Here is a 21,962-nt window from a genome sequence, read left to right as displayed (position 1 = left end):
CTGTCTTTATTTTTACTCCTACTGCTCAGTAATCAGTCTTCTATGTACTTTAGTTAGATTGTGAGCCTTCGGGACAGTAAGGGAATTCCAAGTACCTATTCTTTATTAGTCTTATTTTTATTGTATCCTTTAATGTACATTTCTCTGTAAACCGCTTCGAACCTAACGGATTTAGCAGTATATAAGAAATAAATTACATTACATTAGGCACGTGGGATCTCTTGGAGAGAGAAAGAAATAATGGTTACTGCGGATGGGCAGACTAGATGGGCCATTTGGCCTTTATCTGCTGTCATGTTTCTTTGGCCCAAATTCACTAAGCTCACCGATCGTGTCCCAACCAGTTTGTGAGCCTTCTCCGACCCGATTCACTAACCTTCTGGCTGATCTGATCCACACATGCAAATGAGGGGAAATGGCATGCAGTGATTCACTAAACAGAAGAAGGAACACTGATTGAGCTGGCCGATCCAAAACGAAGCAACTGCTGAGGACCAGTCGCTCACGTCCTTGCCAACTGTCCTGTTCTCTGCCGCCCTGAAATCCCAGCCCTGCCGCTCTGAAACCATCAAAATAAAACACATCTCCCTCGTGCAAAAAGCGCCCTGCTCTCTGCCGCCCTGCCGCTCTGCGAGCCTGTGTTTTTAACCCGCGGGTTTAAAGCAGGGCTGCACTAAGGCGTGCTCTGCTTAGTTGTTCCAGTCAGGCTGCAAAGCATGTTCTGTTCTCTTGAAATGATTCTCATGGGGCCAGCGAGTGCAGCCACCCCCCTCCCCCTTTTGTTTTGACCTCAAGTTTGTGTGGAGAGCCAACACATGCGTGGATCACATCTCCAGGCAGAAAGGATGGTCTGCGCATGTGTCTAGATCGCTCTACAGTGATCCGTGGCATCGCTTGTGGGCGGGTGTCCGAACAGATTATTTGCATGGGGACTCTTTAGTGAATCAGTCGCCTGGCAAGACTCGGACATGGATCACCCATGGATCGCCCCCCCCCAAAAAAGAGTTTAGTGAATCTAGCCCTATGTTTCTATGTCCCCATAAAGTATAGCAACAATATAAAGCTGGAGCTAGTCACTTATCTGTATGACTGCAGGCACTTGAATGCCCCAACTTGAACTGAGGATCAATTCTCAAAGTGGCTCAGCAGGAGAGCCTCAACGATGTGAAAAGCACCCTGTGCTCATTCTCAAAGTGCTCTCATTGTTCCTCTGCCCGTGAGTTTCGCCTTCGTGGAAAATCAGGGTCGGGAAACTGCACAGTGACACTAGGAAGTTCTTTTTCACTGAAAGGGTGGTTGATCGCTGGAATAGTCTTCCACTTCAGGTTATTGAGGCCAGCAGTGTGCCAGATTTTAAGGCCAGATGGGATAGACATGTGGGATCTATCCGCAAAGATAGATAGGGAGGGTCACTGGAGTGGGCAGACTTGATGGGTCATGGCCCTTATCTGCCGTCTATTTCTATGTTTCTATGTTTCTACAGGAGGGATAGCATACAGAGTATTTAACATTAACATGATTAAATGTCTAGGTGACAATGTTCTGGTGCAGCAACTGATCCATATAACCAACACATTAAGGGCTAGATTCACTAACCTGCCCGATCGTGCCCGATCCTTGGCCGATCCGCGGCAGGCCGACCAATGTACCAAGGGTCAGCATACAAATGGGGGCGATCGGAGGAATGCCTCCCACCAACCACACGGATTGCTAGTGAGTGATCCTGAAGCATGCGCAGACCATCTTCTTTGCTGTAGATGGTCTGCGCATGCTTACAGAGCTGCGAGCTGCTTTTTTTTTTTTTTTCCTTCCTTTTTTAATACTTCGCGAGCCCGTGGTTTTAATCCGCTTTGAAACTGTGGCTTAGACAACCTCCATTGATAGGCAGTATATAAAAGAAATAAACAAAGAAAAAGGTGAACTCTGCACCTGTCAGATACAGGGTTCTTCATGCATCTCTCAACCCCAACTCTTTTTTCAAAAAAATTAATACTCTTCCCTTTCCCGCCACTGAGTGTAGGATTTGGGGGTCTGCAGTCCAGGTGATATTAAATTCACCGCCTATTATCAATTAGTGATTGTCACAATGAGTCAGTTTCACAAGTAAAACTGAAAACAATTTGTGAGATTATATACATTACATATAGAATACAGTGACCCCCAAAGTTCTCCAACCAGCATGACATAGCGGCCCTCGGGGTCTTTGATCTGTTTATGGATGTTATTTATTTATTTATTTTTTTCTTTACTAATTTTCACTTTTACATCTCCAATACTTTGCAGACTAACAGAAACTCTTGAAATAGAATAAAATAAAACTGAAAATACAATAGGAAATAATTAACACCTTTCGCCCACAACATTTAGATAATTGTGATCCAAAATTAGGAAAAAGTAAATATCTATAAATAATAAAGAAACACAAACGCATTGAAAAACCACTCCGAGACTCTGCTCCTAGCCAGTCCACAGTGAACGTATGAAATTTACATAAAATAATCCAGTGTTGTTCTCTGGATTTTTCGGTTAAATTCAATAGGACTTTTTGGGCTCAATATGGAGCTCGAGTGGATGACGCTATTGGTCAATACTTAGTCAGTTGTTTCTGAACTATCCCTTTAAATTCTATTAAGTTAGAAGCCGCCACCATTTTCAAAAATAAAAATGCAGTGAGAGAGTGGCGGGGACGCTAAATGCAAAATTAAAAGGTATTATATACTGATAAGTTAATTATAAGAAAGTTTTTTAAAAAAATGGGATGATTTAGATTTGATCTTTTTGCTTCTTGATACAGCTATGGTGAAACATGCATGTCGGTGACATGAATCCCCGAGCCGACACACCTTAAAGGTAGGTTAAATCTAAACCTCTCTAAATATATTTAAAGCTTTAATGTCAAATGCTATATAAAAACTCTAAAGGCTCCTTTTACTAAACTGCGATAGCGGTTTTAGTGAGCGCTTAGCTCACACAGAATTGCCACGCGCACTAGATGCTAATGCCAGCATTGAGCTGGCATTAGTTCTAGCCGTATAGCGCGGGTTTAGCGCACGCTAACAACACTATCGCAGCTTAGTAAAAGGAGCCCTAAATGGGAATTAGAAAATGAAAGAATTAGTGGACCTGTAAAGATTTTAAGTACTTTCCTCTTTAGTAACACGGAAAATAAACGCATATGCAAGGAAGGAAGGAAGGTGCATTTACTGAGATCCCAAAATAATACTGTATGATATTTTGTTAAAGTTTTGACATTCTGTGCCTATGATATTCCCCCTCATAAAAAAGAACATATTAAAACATAGCTAATACAATCAGGCCGAGTATCACAAAAACAATTAGTGCATTTTCTCATAGCCTGTTTTTCAAAGTGCTAAACATGTTTAAGGGCTTAATCACGCCAGGATTAATTCATCGAGGGCCCCTAGGCACACAAGTACACTGGGCCCCCTGCCCCACCCCACCCCACCATGCGCCCAAGCGGAAACAGGAAGCTACGTCAGAGGGAAGCTTTGGGCAAGCAGCACCACTTGCAAAATTAAAGTTCCTGTTGCCTTTCTTACCCGCGTTGCTTGCTTGTCTTACTTTCTGTCGATGGGGGGGGGGGGGGTCATGTTGCTGATCGGGGGGGGGGGGACCCTTGTTGCTGATCGATGCTGGAGGGCCCATCGCCGTTTGGAAAAAACAATGTTGATGCCCTCCTTCATCGGGCCCCCCTGACCATTTCGGGCCCTACGCACGTGCCTACTTGGCCTACTGGTTAATCCTGCCCTGGGCTTAATGCTCTTTAGTAAAAGGGTCCCTAAGGTATTTATAATTTTACAAATGAAAAAAGAAAAAAATAGTGCATGGAAGTCTTAATCCCACTCTACTAACTCATAAAACCTCCCAACTCAAGGACTTTAAAGGCAATTTTATAAGACACGCTTAACCTAAGGCACCAATTTGTAGCACTTACACGTCTGATTGGTGCCATAAATTGACAGTTATGTCCTCAAGTTCTGATGCTATTTTATAAACTTGGGTGGTGGTTGTGGGGGGAGGGAATCCTATAAATCATGCTTAAAAATAGATGCAGAAAACCTCAGCACTAAGCAGGAACACTTTATACTGTAGAACTGTACATAGCATTGATTCCTGTGCCTACCTGTGGGTGCCAGACTTGTGAAACCTGGTGTAAATGCTGGCACCCAAGTTAGGCACACTGACCCAGTATTCTATAACTTATACGCATAACTTTTCGGAATGCACAGGCACGCCCATGTAACCTCCCATGGCCACGCCCGCTGTTGGGATATACTCTATAGGAGTTAGACTTATAGAACATGCAAATTTTAATGAGTGCCAATTAACTTCCATAATTGTTTGTTGTCACCTAATTATTGATAGTTAAGAGCAGAGCAGCACGCCCAAATTTAGGCGCCATATATGAAATCCATGACTTCATGCATATAAGGATTGGATAAATTCCTGAAGGATAGGGAGATTGAGGGATACAGATAGAGGTACAGATAGGTTATAGAAAGAGTATAGATAGAAAGATAAGAGGGATTAAAGGGCTTAGAAAAGGATCACTTTACAGGTCCTTCCTCCCGTTATCCCATTTTTTTGGAATTCCTCAAAACCACACTCCACCAGACCCTCCTAAAAACTGAAACTATCATTCCCCTCTATAAAAGGTATATCCCGCGCAGGAAAACTTGGAACATCTCTCCCCTTTAGAACCACAGAACTCTGGAACAACCTCTCATCCCCACTCAGAAACTCAAGCTCCTTCCAATCCTTCCGCAAACACTTGAAAACTTGGCTCTTTGCAAAAATCTAATCACCTCCCATTCTCCAGTATTCTGTCCCTCTCTTTCCTCTCAGTCCCTCTCCTTTATCCCTCATTGTAGTTCCTTTCATCTTAATTCTGTAAACCGTGCCGAGCTCTGCGCTTGCGGAGATGGCGCGGTATACAAACCTAAGGTTTAGTTTAGTTTAGTTTAGGTCATGGGCCTGATGGGCCGCCGCGGGTGCAGACTGCTGGGCGCGATGAACCTCTGGTCTGACCCAGCGGAGGCAACTTCTTATGTTCTTATATCACTTAGGCGTCCTTTTAATAAAGCCAAGTGTGAATTAAATGCTGCATGACCTATTTTATACCTATGAGCCGCATGGCACTTGGCACACGCTAACGTCCATTAGTATGAGCTCTAGTAAAAGGGCTTCTTGGTATGTAACCACAAGTGGGCTGTACCTGTGAGTAGGCGGGTCATGAGTGTCCTTTTTCATGTAGCAATACACACAATGGGTTGAATGCTATCAGCTGCATGCACTGCAGGGTGCACAAGGATATATCAGCTTATGCCAGCCATTGACCTGGCTTAAGCAGTTACTCCTTTGGATGCACCAAATTGGATATGTGCTAGTATTCTTTAATGGGTTATATGTACCCTATACCATTATGCAATTGGAACTAAGAGCCCCCCTTTGTGGTGTCTTAATTTAGGCACCACCTTATAACATTGCAAGCCTTGCTACAGCCTCCATAACGTGCACTCTCGTAAACTCATGTCTGGCTATATACACGCAAATCAGAAGCCCTCTCGTTATAAACCATCATACGCTTGGCCAGTCTCCATAAGGAGAAACATTTCCCAGCTTACCCAGCTCAGATTCATGTAAGTAAAAACTTTTTCCATCTTGTTTGCATACATCTAGCGACATCAGAAAGCACATTATGGTTTATTGTTGGAAAATACATTCTAAGAGCCAAACCCCTTCCAGAGAAAAAGCAAACTCAACAACTAATTTTGCCTGTGCTGAGGAAAGAGAAAAAAAAAATCTCCCTGACAGGTTAGACAAAGTGGTGTTATAAATACCCCCTGGCAAATTATCCTTTTGAGATATATTATTGGGAGGAGTTTGCAATATATTTTGTTTCCCTTCAGAAGTATAGAAAACTGTAGACAGAGGAGATATAGAACATTAAGAGAGCTTTGAAACTTTCTCTAGATAATGATTAATGTCTTGTAGATTGGTTGTAATAATGTAGATTGCCCACTGTTTAGCCCAGTCTTATCAAGGGCTACTATAATTCTTTCCAGAGAGATTAAGATATTAGGAGCTAGTCCTGGATTCTAGATTAACAATGGAAACCCAACTAGGGCTTACAGAGAATAATATTTTTTTGCATGCTAAGGGTAATCTGTCAAATCAGACCATTCTTGAATATTTGCATAGGTAGCTCAAGCTACAATATTACCTCATTTAGGGGCCCTTTTAATAAAGGGCATTAAGCCCTTAACACAATGTTGGTGCATGAGAATAGGCTACCGCATAAACACGTATGGTAATTAAGTTAAATATGCAACTAGTGCTCTTCCATAACTGGGTGTCCACTTGTATGCTTAACTGTGTGTGCTCTATATAGAATGAGGGGAAAAGTAGACATAGCCAAGGGGCTGGATGAGATTTATCTTATTCTAGGATACTAAGAGAATTCTGAAAGCTTCTAGTAGGTCGTCTACACAAGATACTTTTAATAGATCCTTGGAGACGGCAGAGGTTCTACAGGAGTGAAGATAGGCTGATGTGGTCCCTCTTCATAAAGATGGCAACAGAGAAGAGGTGGAAACTACAGGTTGTTAACCTTTACCTCTATGTGTGGAAGCTACAGATCTAGAGGGCATGATATGAAACAGCAAAGAGGCAAAATTAAAAGGAACACCAGGAAATACTTTTTAACCAAATGAGTGGTAGATACCTGGAATGCCTTTCTGGTGGAAGTAATTGTGACAAAAGCAGTGACAGAATTCAAAAAGGCGTGGGATAAGCACATGCTGTCCGATATTCAGCTCATTTAACTGGTCAGGAATGGCTTGTTGCCGATTAAATTGTGTTTGGCTGGCTAAGTGTTAATATTCAGTGGGAGATAGCTGGCTACATCTAATGCATATTAGTGTGTAGTGACTAAAACTTAGCCGGTTATATGTCACAGTAGCCACTGATTTTAAATTCTGACTGGTCAAGGTCAGTGGCCAAATCGGGCTGTCCAAATAGCTAGTTTATCTTTGGCTGCTATAACTTAACTAGTCAGCTCTTAAAATTGACTTAGCCGGCTAAGTTTGAGCCAGTCAGAAATAGACTGGATATTCAATCTGGTCATCAGAAATGGCCCATCATTGCATCACTGAATGGACCATCAGCGCCAACTGCGGGAGTTAACCAACCTTCCTCTCATCGCCTCAATACCCCTATCTAGCAGGAGGATAAGATCAAACATAACAAAAAAAAACAGTTATTGTGGTCAGGGACTAAAATTGAAAACTGTGGAAATCTTATCCTATTGCTCTTGATCCTTCAGTCTTGCTCCTCCCTCCTCTTTCTCACCGAATATTCCCCCCATCTTATTGTATTGGCACTTTTCTGCTCTGAACTTTAGCTGCTCTCACACTGGCATCTTGAAGACCTGCAGAGCAGATTATGGAGAGGAGAATTAGCACATTTAAATAGTGCCACTTTCTTTCAACTGGGCTGCAGGGAAGAAGAGAACACCAAGGTTGAAATGAGCCAATGTTCCAGGATGTACTATCATGTAGACCTCAGCACAATAAACTAAACTAAACCAAACTTTAAGCTTATATACCGCATCTTCTCTATAAGGATAGAGCTTGACACGGTTTACAAGAGTTTAAGAAAGGAAAATATAATAAGAATTAGTGGTTATATAGAGAGCAGCGGAAATTACATTTTTGAAAATAGCCACGTTTTCCAAATTACGCAGCTGGACAGGAAAATTATTCCAAAGCTCAATAATTTTAAAGTAGAGAGATTTCCCTAATTTTCCAATATAGATAACGCCTTTTAACGAGGGGAAAGATAATTTAAGCTTTTGGATAGATCTGGTAATATCAGGTCTCAAAGAGTTCCAGGATAGAGGAATTAAAGGGGGAAGAGTGGCATGCAAGATCTTAAACGTTAGGCAGGCACATTTAAAGTAAACCCTAGAGATTACTGGGAGTCAGTGAAGTTTTAACAAAAGCGGGGAAACATGATCATATTTGCTTTTTGCAAAGATCAACCTAGCTGCAGTATTCTGGATCTGTTGAAGTCTTTGAAGACTTTTCATGGTTAGACTTAGATAGACCGATAAGGATACAAAGGATGAAAGCAATAACCTTAACATCAAAGTAGTAAACGCTAACACTTGTCATTTAAATCTTCTACAGCGGGGTGGGGGGGGGGGGGGAGACATCATACATTTAAGTGTATCAGATCATAGGATGTCTTATAAAACACAGTTATTTCAAATCTCTATCTTGTGATTCATCTGTTCCCACCTTTAGAAATCAAATGATGATTTGTTTGATGAATATGAGGAGGTGGACAGATAGGGATTTGGAATAACTGTGTTATAAGAGATCTTATGATTTGATACGCTTTAATATATGATGTCCCCCCCCCTCAGAAGATTTAAATGACAAGTGTTAACATTTACTACTTTTGATGATAAGGTTGTGGCTTTCACCTTTTGTATCCTTATTGTGCTGTGGTTATTTTGTGTGAGTGAGTTTATTATACATTGCCCTGTTTTAGTTCTGTCATACACCTACCAAGTCTCCAGCTCTCCCACTTTTAAGGGTCATCTCCTGTACTCCCACAGGTCAGCCACGGTCATCTATTGAGTGGCCTCCTAGTCCAGCAGCAGAAGTCACTTTATATAATGTAATTTCCTGCTGCCACTAATCCCAAGGCAGCAGGAGATGACATTTTATGAAGCGTTTCCTGCTGCTGCTGGATGGGCAGGCCACTCTTTTTGCCTCTGGCAGCCAATTGGCTGTTCCAGAGGTGAAGTGGGGCAGAGAAATTTGGCGAGATCAAGCAGAGCAATAAGCAGGGATGGGTAGAACAATGGGCAGAGATGAACGGAGCAGAGTGGAATCTCCCACTGAGCAGGTTGACACCCTTGGCAGCTCAGGTCATACTTAAAGTAAGGCAACTGATGAAATTACTAGGTGAACATGGATGTCAAAGCAAAAAAAACCCCCCCCGAAAAAACAAACCCCAAAACTGAAATAGAAAGATTAACTGATTAGATACAGAAACACTTTCCTCCCAAAATTGCTATAGTTATGTCCTGCTATTTTTTCTGTTTGATATGCTGTCAGAGACTGTAACCCACTTGTCCTAAAGGGGCAAGAGAATGACTCAATGTTTAATGTTGTTTTGAATTTTCCTTTTCACCCTGAGAGTGAAGGTGGTCCCCAATGCTGGCCTGAGAAGAAGCCATGACTACAGGACAAATTATAGGCCCTTTGAGGCCTACTGGAGAAAGGACGTCTTGCCTGCAGAAGTCCTCTGGTGACTGAGGAAGGCATATTCTGGTAAACTGCTGCATGGACATATGGTGCTGCATAGACTCTTTCAAGCTAGCCAGAAACTTTAACTACTACAATATTCATTGTGGATATCCTGAACACCTTACTAGCCAAGTGGTCTCTGAGGACTGGATTGAAAACCACTGTTTTAAATCATGAATCACTCACCGCCGGTTAAGCTGCTCCATCTGCTGGATTGATCCAGATCTGCGTATTCCATCTGGTGTAGCTGCTGTGGTAGGACGTTGCCATGTTGTGGTTCGGTTCACATGGTCCACATAAAATACCCTTCCGTGACTGTCTATCCGAGCTTCCCAGTCTAGCACCAAAAATGGAATCAGAGATTCTCAGGAAATTTGATATGCATCATAACTCAATTATATAGAGAACAGTGCATTATTATTATTTTTTTTAATAAATAGAGTCTTACATCATAAAAAAATACTGCCTTTTAAAGTACATGGAGTTTGTGTATGACAGATTCTGTAGTTACTAATAAGCTGCAGCACTTTCTTCTGACATCCAGACATTACTGTTGAACACCTATTAGGCAGAGCAGTTTCATAAATGAGACTCACCACAAGCTATGTTTCGGTAAATTGCCTTCATCAGGGGTCCAAATCTAAAAAATTAAATAAAAATGTAACACATTGAAATAAATAAGATGCAATTAAAATAATACAAAATTAGATTAAATAAGAATTTTGTATTATTTTAATTGCATCTGATTTATTTCAGTGTTGCATTTTATTATATTTTTTAGATTTGGACCCCTGATGAAGGCAATTTAACGAAACACAGCTTGTGGTGAGTCTATTATATGAAAAGTCATAATAAAGAACATTTTATCTAGTCACCTCTGTGCCTTACTTTCATTCCCACTTGCTTGTTGTGGGCTCTCTCTATATTCTTTGTGTATTGTGGACTTCACTTGCTTTGTTTGCTTGTTTGACAAATATTATACCATCAGTACTGAGCTGACAGTGGTAGTGTTTCAGTAAGTGCTGACTGCCACTGGCTAAATTAAACTCAGTGCTGGGCCCTATCTGGAACTGGCACTGAATATTCAGGTCTCTGTAGGTTCTGGATCCAGAATTTGCCTGACAGTGTGGATCCAGTCCTGGGTTTACCTCATTTCATGCAGGGACTTGTAGTCTTGATTTTCTTAGAGACTACAATGGGAAAAAAAAACCTACCAGGATTGAATCAACTCTGTCAGGCAAATCTGGATCTAGTTGGCAACCTTCGTTGGCACTCTGAATTTAAGAGGCTAGTTTGAAAAGTTTGGTAAAAAGTCAAGCTACACAATGTACGGTAGTCTCCATCAAGGGCTACACACTTAGTCTTGCGAGTTTCCAGTTTTTTCATAAGCTATTTTTCCTATGATACGAAAAAAAAAGGAAACTTGAACTAAGGTTATAGCCCTTGATGGAGACTACATTGTTTAATTTGCTTTTTTTAACAAACTTTTCAATCCACCCTCATATGTGGGTATGGCTGAGGTACCACCTTAGGGTGTAATTCTTTAAAATAGGTGCTTCCATTTGCATGATGATTATATTTGTAAATATTTAGAATTCTGGCTTATACACCCTTATATGTGTGCATTCTGGATATGCACCTAATTGCTATTCTGTAACTATGAATATAAGGGCTCCTTTTAAAAAGGTGCGTTAGCGGTTTTTAACATACGCACCGGATTAGCGCACGCTATAGCGCATGCTAGCTGAAAATCTACCTCCTGCTCAAAAGGAGGCGGTAGTGGCTAGCGCGTGTGGCAATTTAGCGTGCGGTATTTTGCGCGTTAAGGCCCAAGCGCGGCTTTGTAAAGGGAGCCCTAAATCTCCACTGGCAATATTTTCTAACCCCAAGTGTTCAATTTAATAGCAACATCCACAAATCTCGGTTCATAGACAACGGCGCGAAAGACAAAGGCGCGCCCGGACAATTGAGTGCAGCGCGGAGGCGTGCGCCGCTCAAAATTACTGTTTTTAGGGGCTCCGACGGGGGGTTTTGTTGGGGAACCCCCCCACTTTACTTAATAGACATCGCGCCGGCGTTATGGGGGGTTTGGGGGGTTGTAACCCTCCACATTTTACTGTAAACTTAACTTTTTCCCTAAAAACAGGGAAAAAGTGAAGTTTTCAGTAAAATGTGGGGGGTTACAACCCTCCAAACCCCCCACAACACGGCGCGATGTCTATTAAGTAAAGTGGGGGGGGGTTCCCCCCACACACTCCCTGTCGGAGCCCTAAAAAGAGTAATTTTGAGCGGCGCGCGCCTCCGCACTGCGCTCAATTGTCTGGGTGCGCCTTTGTCCCAGCGCGCTTTTGACCTGACACCCAAATCTCAGGATTGTAAAATTAATTCAATCCATCCTTCATGAAGTCAAACCTTTTGACTTAAGGACTTTCTGTCCTAAATAAGCTGGAGAGTATGGCGTGTATAGCATTTAAAGGGGTATGTTCTTGAAAAATCCTGGTTGGCGAAACATGTGCATGATGGGCACACAATCCTCTGTCTGGAGTATAAGTTAAGTGCAATGTTAGAATGTAAATCGCTAAAAAAGTTTAAAAAGATATAATATTAACGTGTTTAGATAAGGACTAATCACGACGCTGGTACATAAATCTTAAAGCGCAGACATTTCAAGCTTTGAGTAATACTGCTGAAGTTCTTAAATCAAAAATTTGAATGAAGTATGGATTGAATTACTATTACAACCCTGAGATTTGTGGATGTTGCCAATCTATAACTATGGGCATGTCTCCGATAGTGCATAGTTTAATGGTGAGTGTATACATGGGTGGATGGGCGGAGCATGTTCAGATTGCAAAGTTATGTGTATAACTTATAAGAATACTTTGTTAAACTGGGGTTCTCAACCCAGTCCTTGGAACACCCATAGCCAGTTAGATTTTTAGAATACCCATAATGAATATGCACAAGATAGATTTGAATATAAGAGAGATAATGCATGCAAATTTAAATTTCATGTATATTCATTGTGGATATCTTGAAAACCTGATTGAATGGTTGTGTCCTGCAGACTGGGTTGATAACCCTTGAGTTAACTCTGTAGCTGCTTGCACCTAAGTGTATATATACTTATATACCCAATTCCACTAGTATTCTATAAAGGAAAGTATATGCTTACTGTCCTTTATAGAATATGCACCAATCAGGCCCCTCTGGGTATCTGATTGGATAAACACACTGTTATAGAATTACCCCTTCAATGCAAAGGTTTTGTTGTTATCACACAGTAAATTAACTATTACCAAGTGGTAGTAACTGTAACAACTTAACACTCTTTAGTAAATAGGGGCTTACAAATTTAAAGTATCAATGATTGTACACAGCTTTGTTTTGATTTTGTCCCTGGTGGATAGTGATGCAGAAGGACCACCTCTGTCCCTCATTTGACACAGAACAAAGAAATAAGAAACCTACACCGTAATACAATTAATCTAAGACTCATTCCAACAGGTGCAGAGGGAAATGGGGTCAGAAGTGATCCTTCTCATTCCTGCCCTGGTGGCTGCCTCTTTCAAAAATGATACCTTTCCATCTCATCTAATAATAGTCTTGTGGTGCTAGTACTTGGGGTCAGATTGCCAACTAAAGATGCAGTCTGAACCCTAGTAGTAGTGCCATGAGACTGCCACTAGAGGTCAAGCACTGCCACTGATGAAGAAGTTGCCAATGGGGATCTGGAAAGTAAGGAGAGATCACTTCTGCCCTCCCCATCAGATGAGGAAATAGGAAGAACAGGGGAAAAGGGACAGGATTTACAGAAGAGGATAGAAGGAAGAAAAACCAAGTGCCAAGAGCTAAATATCTGTTACTACATGTGGAAGGCCATTTTCAAAACGGATGTCTAAGCCTGATTTTGGCATTTCCCACAAGATATCCAAATTTGGAGGCTCAGAAATATCTATTTTTGAAAGGTGAACTGCTAGATGCTACCCCCCCCCCCCCCCCACACACACACAATTTTTTTTTTTTTTAATCGCCTACTATGACATCTTGGCCAACAGGATATCTAACTTTATACCCTATTTTTGACCACAGAAACATCCAAGTCCAAAACATCCAAACCCAGACCATTTGGACATGGGAGGCACCAACATTATTATGGACTAGCCACATAGACATTCAAAAGACCAGTGGGACACTTTAGAGGGCACTGCTATGAACTTCACATAAAGTGTGTCAGATATACATCTCACCATAACCCCCTTATAATTTATGGTGAGCCCTCCGAAAATTCACCCAAATTCTACTATACCCACCTGTCTATCACCCTAATAGCCCTTATGGTGCAGGTGGCAGTTATATGGCAGTAAAGTAGGATTTTGGTGACCTCACGCTTTCCACCATAAATGTAGTGGTTAGAGTGGCTTATGGGCCTGGCTCATCTTTTCTGTGGTTCACTATCCCACCCACCCGGCTACTTAAGACACCTGTGTGATGTTCTACTAGGCTTTCCCATACCAAGTGCTGCTGTTCTAGAGACATGTATGTAGTGTTTCATTCAGATCTTTGTGGGGTGGGAGAGAGTTAGTAATCACTGGAGGAGGAGTGTGTGTGTGTGTGTGGGGGGGTTATTACTTAATCCCTCCAGTGGTCATCTGGTAAGTCTGGTTACCTTTGTGGCACGTAGACACTTCTAAAACAGGTCTAGCCCAAAACATCTAAGTTTCAAGTTTATTAGGATTTTATATACCGCCTATCAAGGTTATCTAAGCGGTTTTTACAATCAGGTACTCAAGCATTTTCCCTATCTGTCCCGGTGGGCTCACAATCTATCTAACGTACCTGGGGCTATGGAGGACTGAGTGATTTGCCCAGGGTCACAAGGAGCAGCGCGGGGTTTGAACCCACAACCCCAGGGTGATGAGGCTATAGATCCAACCACTGCGCCACACACTCCATCTAGGACAGCCTGGGAAAGGTTCTATTATTGTTGCAAGACATCCAAGTCTAACCCACCCAAAGCCCGCTCATAACACACACATAACAAGCCTCCAAAAATGCCCCTTAGAGCTCTGGATGAACATCAGGCAAAACGCCTTGCTATACACCCAGAAGGTCAGCTTTGAAAATCAGCACTTGGATGCCCCGTCGATTAGGACGTCCAAGTACTGACTTATGACGGTTTTTGGACGTCTTTATTTTTTGATTATAAACCTCTCCTCTTCCAATGCTTTTCCTTCATAATTACTATCCCCCCCCCTTTTAGAAAAGCACAGAAGAGGTGTTTTAGAGCAGGTCCCCAAGTTGAATGCTTTGCGCTGCTCTGATGCTCATAGAAACTCAATGACCATTTGAGCAGCGCAGAACATTCAGTGTGCTGGCCGGCACTAAAAATCTCTTCCGTACTTTTGAAAAGGGAGGGGGGAGGGGGGAGGGTATATTACTCCTGCTGCACACTTCCCTCTTTTTAAAAGAATATAAGAACATAAGACATGTAAGTCAGACTATGGGAACATCTAGCCTAATATCTGTTTCCAACAGTGGCTAGTCCAGGTTACAAATACCCGGCAAAGTCCCATAAATACCTGGCAAAGTTCCATGCTACCTAATTCCAAGGATAAGCAGTGGCTTTCCCCAGGTCTACCTTAATAATAGTTTATGGACTTTACTTCCAGGAATTTGTCCAAACATTTTTTTAAACCCAGCTACACTAACTGCTTTGCTCACTTGCTCAGGCAAAGAGTTCTAGAGCTTTACTATACACTGAGTAAAAAAATATTTTCTCTACTTATTTTAAATGTGCTGCAATGTAATTTCATGAAATGTCCTCTAGTCCTTACATTTTTGGAAAGAGTAAACAAGCAATTTATGTCTACTCAATTCAATATTTTATAGATGTCAATCCTATCTCCCTTCAGCTGTCTGTTTTCCAAGCTGAAGAGCCCTAACTTCTTTAGCCTTTCCTCATATGAGAGTCTTTCTATCCCCTTAATCATTCTGGTCACCTTTTTTTTACGTGTTATAATTCTACTATATATTTTTTGAGATGCAGCAACCAAAATTGCATACAATACTCAAAGTGTGCCTTCAGCATGGAATGACAGACATTATGATATTCTTTGATATATGCTCTATTCCTTTCCTAATAATTCCTAAAATTCCGCTTGTTTTTCTTCTGGCTGCCAGCACACACTGAGCAGATTATAAAGTATTGTCCATTTTAGCCCTAAATCTTTTTCCTCAGTAGTAACTCCTAATGTGGAATCTAGCATCATCCTGTTCTCTGAGTCAAAAAAATAGAGAAAGAGAGACATGAAGAAGTAATGAGGCAGAGGATTAGATAAGCAGAGGAAAAACGTTAATTAGAAAAAGAGAAATGACAGACTAAAGCATTTATCTATCCCCCCCTTTTTTTATAAAACCGGAGCGTGGTTTTTAGTGCCGGCTGCGGCTGTTACCACTGTGGCTGGCATTAAAAACTGCGCTACAGTTTTGTAAAAAGGGGGTGGTAAAAAAAAAATGTAATACCTGAAGTGTCTGTTATAGAGACATGAGAGCAGCCTGAGTCTTGCCACAGAATCAACAAAGCTGGCCTTTTTCATGTGAAGATGTCAGCCTCATATCACCTCCATTCCTTTCTTAACACCTCCACGGCATTCTTCTCCTCACAGACGTCATCTTTCTCTAATCTTTCCGTATTACTATTTCTCTTTTCGCTTACTCTTTATGCCTTCCCTCTCTTCCCTGTTTCAATAATCAGTTTACTTGTGGGGTAGATCTTCAAAATGATTTAACTGGGCAGGAGAGGTTTTGGCCCAGTTAAACCACATTGAGTGACTGGCTGCTGATATTCAGTGACACTTAACTAGGCAGTGACAAGGAATATTGGATCTGACAACCACTGCACTATCTCGGTTGTGTCAGGGCGGTCTGTGGGTAGAGTTGGGGTGGTCTCAGTATTATGCATAAATAGCAGTCCTAACTTTGCACAGTTAGTTTTGCAGGTACCGGCTATGAATATCAGCCTTACTTACATAACTTCTGTGTATCGCAGCTCACCTGGATATTCAGTGCCAGGGGCTCGCATTAAATATCCAGTACTCATGCATACCTGTATATACAAGGGCTGTTCAAAAAGTATCAGACTTTTATTCATAGAAAATACACGTATTCAGATACAACAATCTCCTTCAAAGCAGTCCCCTTGGGCTGCCACACATTTTTTCCAATGGTTCTGCCACTGGTCCGTCACATTCTGCATGATCTCTTGTCTGAAATCTGGTCTCTTTCAGGGTCATTTTCAGCTTGGGGAAAAGCCAGAAGTCACACGGAGCCATGTTGGGAGAGTAGGGAGCCTGAGGAATCACAGGTGTGTTGTGTTTGGCCTGGAAACTCCATATCAAATGTGAAGAATGGGCAATGTTATCGTGATGGAGCTGCCAATTGCCCGCTGCCCATAGGTGCGGCCTTTTGTGTCTCACAGCGTTACAAAGGCGATGCAGAACTTCTTGGTAGTACCCCTTGGTTATGATTGTGCCGTATGGTGCATACTCGTGATGAACATGCCATAGGAGTCAAAGAAGGTGGTCAGCATGACTTTGACATTGCTGTGGACCTGCCTTGCTTTTTTGGCCTCGGGGATGTTAAATGCTTCCATTGTGATGACATCAACTTGGTTTCTGGGTCATGCCCATAAACCCAGGACTCATCACCAGTGATCATTGTGCTGAGGAAGTTGGGATCACTGTTCACAGTCTCCAGCATGTCCTGATGGAGTTGCTTCTGTTCGATCGTTAGCAGCTTTGGCATGAATGCTGAAATTCTGAAGCCCAAATCCTCAGTCAAAAGGGAATGAACAGATACAAGGCTGATGCTCGCCTCATCTGCAAGTTCTCTGATCGTGATTCGACGATCCTGCATCACCAGGGTCCTCACTTGGTCAATGACAATCTCATTTCTGGATGCTAAGGGCCTACCAGAACGTGCTTCACTCTCCACTGATATATGGTCATCTCTGAAGCGGTTGTATCACTCTTTTATATGTGTGGTGCATTGCTTCATCCCGAAAGGCCTGTTGAATTTTGTGGATAGTTTCCACTTGGGATTTGCCAAGCTTTACACAAAATTTAATGCAGTAGTGTTGTTCAGCTTTTTCTCTCATTTTGTCAAAAATGGAAATCGGACGGCGCTCACTTATATTTTCTCACTCACTGGCGGTTTGCTGGTGACTGACAACTTTTGTAGGCGTGAAAAAATTCAAGCATGCATATTAGGGTCGCCTACATATGTGCACCAACCATGCCTCCCTAGCTTTATTTGTTTAAGCAAGAAAAATTAAGGTCTGATACTTTTTGAACAGCCCTTGTATATATATATATATATATATACAGTATATATATATACTCGTATATATATAACAAATATATATACTCGTATATATAACTCGTATATATATATAACAAATCAAAATTACTAAGCAACTCAAACAAACATATAACAAATGTTTATAGCAATAACATACAAACAAAAAAATTAAACACAAATAAAAAAAGACTTGCAAAAAATATAATCATAAAAATCCAAATGTCAATATACCTTATATACTGTCATATAAATTAAGATAAACTCTCTTTAATGTATGAATATGTAGTGCAAGACAATCCTTTATTAAAAAATATATATTTGATATAAAAGTATACAAATTGTATATTTTTTTTTTACATTTGTATTTTTTGTTGAAATGCTTTAGTATTAATAGGGTTCAACCACAGGCATTGAAAATGGGGTTGGGGGGTGGGGGGAAGGGGAGCCATGGGTCTCTTGCCACCTCCAAAATTTTCCTTCTTTCTCCTCCCCCTGCAAAGTACTTCCTTCATTCCTTCCCTCCACTGCGGCAGCAAAGCTGCAATCTGAACTGTAGGTTGCATGCTCAAGGTCTGCTGGTTTCTACCCCCTCCAAAACAGGAAGGCTGGAGGAGGCAGGAAGAGGCAGGCCTTGAGCAACACGAAGATGTTCATGGTCACATGCTGGCTGGCCCTGATGCCTCTTCTTCCATTTGTAGCATTGCTGTCCCAGGGAAGGGCAATATGGAAATAAACACATTGCGTGTGTGTGAAAGGAAAGAGAAAGATGCTAGAGACCGTGAGAATGGAGGGAAGAGGAAAAGAGAAAGATGTTGAAGAAGTGGAGGTGAAAAGAGAAATACTGGACACTATGAGGAGGGAGGGTTGAGAGGTAAAGAAGGAGAGACATATTAGCTGCCATGCAGGGTTGGTGGAAGGTAAGGGATCAGGAGATGCTGAAGCCATATCTCTTCTTTGTTCAATAATCTTATTGTAAACCACATTGAATCCTTGTTGAAATTTTGCGGGGTATAAGAAACTGTATGGTATGGGGTTGGTCGCAGAGTTTGGGTAGAGCTGAGTGTGGGGATGAAGGCAGAGCTAGGATCGGTCCCCCAAAACAAAAAGGCATTCCACTGCCCCTGGTATCAATATTTAGAAGGTTTATCTGGTTAAATCTGGCTAGCGGGAATTATCCTTCAGTTTAAAAATTAAGATCACTGAAGTGGGAGGACCTGAACATCAATTTGTGGTTTCCTGATGCTGAGACTCAGTGACAGCATAACAATTACAACATTTATTTCAGACCAGTAAAATAGAGCAGTTGGTATTAAGAGCGGACAAATGATGGGTAGGAATGTGTGATCCTTTTAAAAGGGCACAGAAGCCCCAGCATTATTTACTTTTGTTTTGTGTTAATATTTCCCCTCCAAAATGTCCTTGAAAACCTAGCACAACATCATTTTGTCTTTTTTTTTTTTTTTTTTGCTATTTTAATGCATGATAAAGGGATGTATTGTGCACTATGGGGCAAATTTTGTAAATGGCATCCCGACTGTAGGCGGCAGTAGGCATCCTACCGCTGTCTAATCAGCCATTCAAGACACATGTTTTCTAAAAAAAATAAATAAATAAAAGCAACCCAAGGCAGGCTGCCTACACTGTAGGCGTCTGTCGTGGGTGCAGGGAGGCGCCTAGGGACGTTTAAGCTTGCCCAAGACTGGGCGTGGGCATGCTTTTGCCCAGAAGTGGCTTTAGATGAGCTTAAGTGGCCCTAGGCATCTCCCTAGGGCTGTGATAGGCACCTGAAATGTAGGCCAGCAAAATGTTGGCCTATATTTCAAAAAGATGAGGCTGCTAAACTGATCATGGCAAGGAACCCCCGAACCCCACCCCACTCCCTCCTGCCACCATCTCCGAACCCCCCTAACCTGTCCACGGTAGGAGGGATGCCCACTTCTTCCTGCCAGAGCCCCTGAAAAAACTCCCGGCAGGAGGGATGCCCACTCCCTCCTGTTGGTACCCTCCAAACGTCCCCGGCAGAAGTGATGGCCACTTCCTCCTGCCGGCATCCACATGAACACCTGAACCTCTGAACCCCCCACCTTCCAAAACCCACCTGGACCCCCCACCTATCTTTATCAGCAAGGCCAACTGGAGGGATGCCTGCTTCCTCTGGCTGGCAGGGTCGCCTCTTCAGAATGGTAGTCCTTCCCCTTCTTGGTGCATCCTAGGATGCACTGGGGAGGAGCATAAGCACCTGATTGGTCCAGGCACCTAAGGTTCCTCCCATAGGAGGGGTTTTCGGCACCTGGGCCAACCGGAGTCTTAGGCCTCTTTCTCAGTGCATTCTGGGATGCACTGGGAGTTGCCTATGACTCCGATTGGCCAGATACCTAAAGCTACTCCTATGGGTTTGGGTGTGCTTAAGGAGTGGGGTGTCGGGGGTTTGAGGGGTTTGGGGGTCCCTCCTGCCAGGGGTTGTTATGGGGGTTCTGGCAGGAAGGAGTGGGCATTCCTTCTGGTGCGGACAGTGTGTGTGGGGGAGGGGGGGAGGTTGGCGGCAGGAGGGATGGGCATCCCTCCTATCAGCTGCCTTGCCATGGGGTTCGGGGGTTCACTGCCACTCAGCTGATCAAGGCAGGGAGATTCCCTTGCTACGATCAGCTCAGTGGCAATGCAGTTCTCTAAATGGCGCCAGTAACATGGGTGTCAGTTAGAGAATCGGGTGGTTAGGCGGGGTTAGGCATCTGTCTATTAGGTCAGACGGGATTCTGTATAGGATGCCTGTGTGTGATTCTCAAGCCTTAGGTGGCTGCTGAGACCATGCTTCCTATACAGAATCGGGCCCTATGTGCACAATTTACAAAGAAAACAACATTATAAAAAATACAGCACACATTGTGAAAAAAGTAATGCATACTATGATGAAAAAGAAAAAACTTATAATGGAAAACAAAGTGATACACACAACATAGAAATTAAATGATTATAAAGACAGGAAACACAATCTTCCCATGCACACCCCTAATAACAAGAGCATTGGTGGAGCAAGTGAGGCAAGGGCCCTGGCTGTGGCTTTTCTCACATTGACCCTATGCAGGTCTCCGCTGCTGGCTCGTCTCATGGGTGGGTTTCTGCTGGCATTCGCTCCTGGGCCTCTAGTGGCTTTGGGAGTTCCACCCCCAGTTGACAGAGGCGATTGAGAATGGCAGCCATTGAAATGCACCTCTCCTCTGCAGAAGAAGATCGAGAGCGTTTCCAATAATAGGGACCACAATAAATTAAGAATTACTTGGTGGAAGGGGTTCATCAATGGTTGGATAATGGTGGGGGTCAGGTCGCAAAGCAGGATGCTGGTTGACGGGCTGTGCATTGTGCGGTAAGGGACAGTCACCTATGAACAAGGAAAAAAAGAAGTCAACAGAATAGCAAAGAGGTAAATCATGATACATATGTGTCCCGCTGAGCGAAAAGGTACCAAACATGAGGTTATAAATAACAGAGATAAATGCTACAAATGTTTGGAGGGGCAACTTTCATTTTTTTAACATTTTGTGTACTATAGGGCCCTTAGAATGGGACTGTATAATTTTTTTCCCCACAACTTTGATGTTTTTCATGTTCTATGGTCAAAAATACCTGCAGGTACCAATAGTGGGGTATGTGATTTCTAGGGTTAATTACCTTTTTTTTTTTTTTTTACTGATAAATGTTTCTCATGTTTTAAATATTGTCCAAAATCACAGCTCTTGATACTTTAAATACTCAATAAAGAGATAAATAATTCAAATATGTAAATAAGTGAATAATGATTCTTCTTCTTCTTGCTGTGTAAAGTGCTCAGACCCTACAACCAATTTTGTTCAGTGAAATCACTCAACTAAGGTTGCCGGAGGGACCATCATTGCAATCTTTACAGTCCCTTCCTCCCTTAGTTACCATTAATCAATCAGTGGTAAAAACATAGAATGATAACTTATCTGAAATTGTTGATGGGAGGCCTCTTGTTGGAAGACTTGGCAACCGTAGATTAAACCAGTGAAAGTGCTGGTGCTTTGAAAGTGCTCATGTTTCAGTGCAGAATTATAAATGAAACAGGATCACATAGTTTTATCATTAGATTGGTCTATTCTTCAATGTTAAGTTGTTTCAGTTGTAGTTGAATAGGTCTTTACATTTTTATTTTTATTTTCATTTACATCTATCAGAGACCCCTCCTGATGAAGGACACGAAACTCGAGTCGAGGGGCTCGGTTTCTCACTATGATACCTGGTTGA

At 42.2% G+C, this 21,962-nt stretch overlaps 1 protein-coding gene across 1 annotated transcript in view; it reads right to left on the bottom strand.

The window, feature by feature from the left end:
* HECW1 (HECT, C2 and WW domain containing E3 ubiquitin protein ligase 1) overlaps positions 1-21,962 on the bottom strand; it is a 318,284-nt gene that overhangs the window by 150,258 nt on the left and 146,064 nt on the right. The window contains exons 9-10 of the mRNA XM_033932848.1: positions 20,977-21,078; positions 9,528-9,678 (exon numbers count right to left, since the gene is read on the bottom strand). Of these exons, the coding sequence (XP_033788739.1) occupies positions 9,528-9,678; positions 20,977-21,078 (253 nt within the window). The remainder of the gene's footprint in view (positions 1-9,527; positions 9,679-20,976; positions 21,079-21,962) is intronic.

This window comes from Geotrypetes seraphini, chromosome 2 (assembly GCF_902459505.1).
Source record: "Geotrypetes seraphini chromosome 2, aGeoSer1.1, whole genome shotgun sequence".
Lineage (NCBI taxonomy): Eukaryota > Metazoa > Chordata > Amphibia > Gymnophiona > Dermophiidae > Geotrypetes > Geotrypetes seraphini.
The sequence above is the reverse complement of the archived record's forward strand: the minus strand, read 5'-3'. Positions and strand labels throughout refer to the sequence as shown.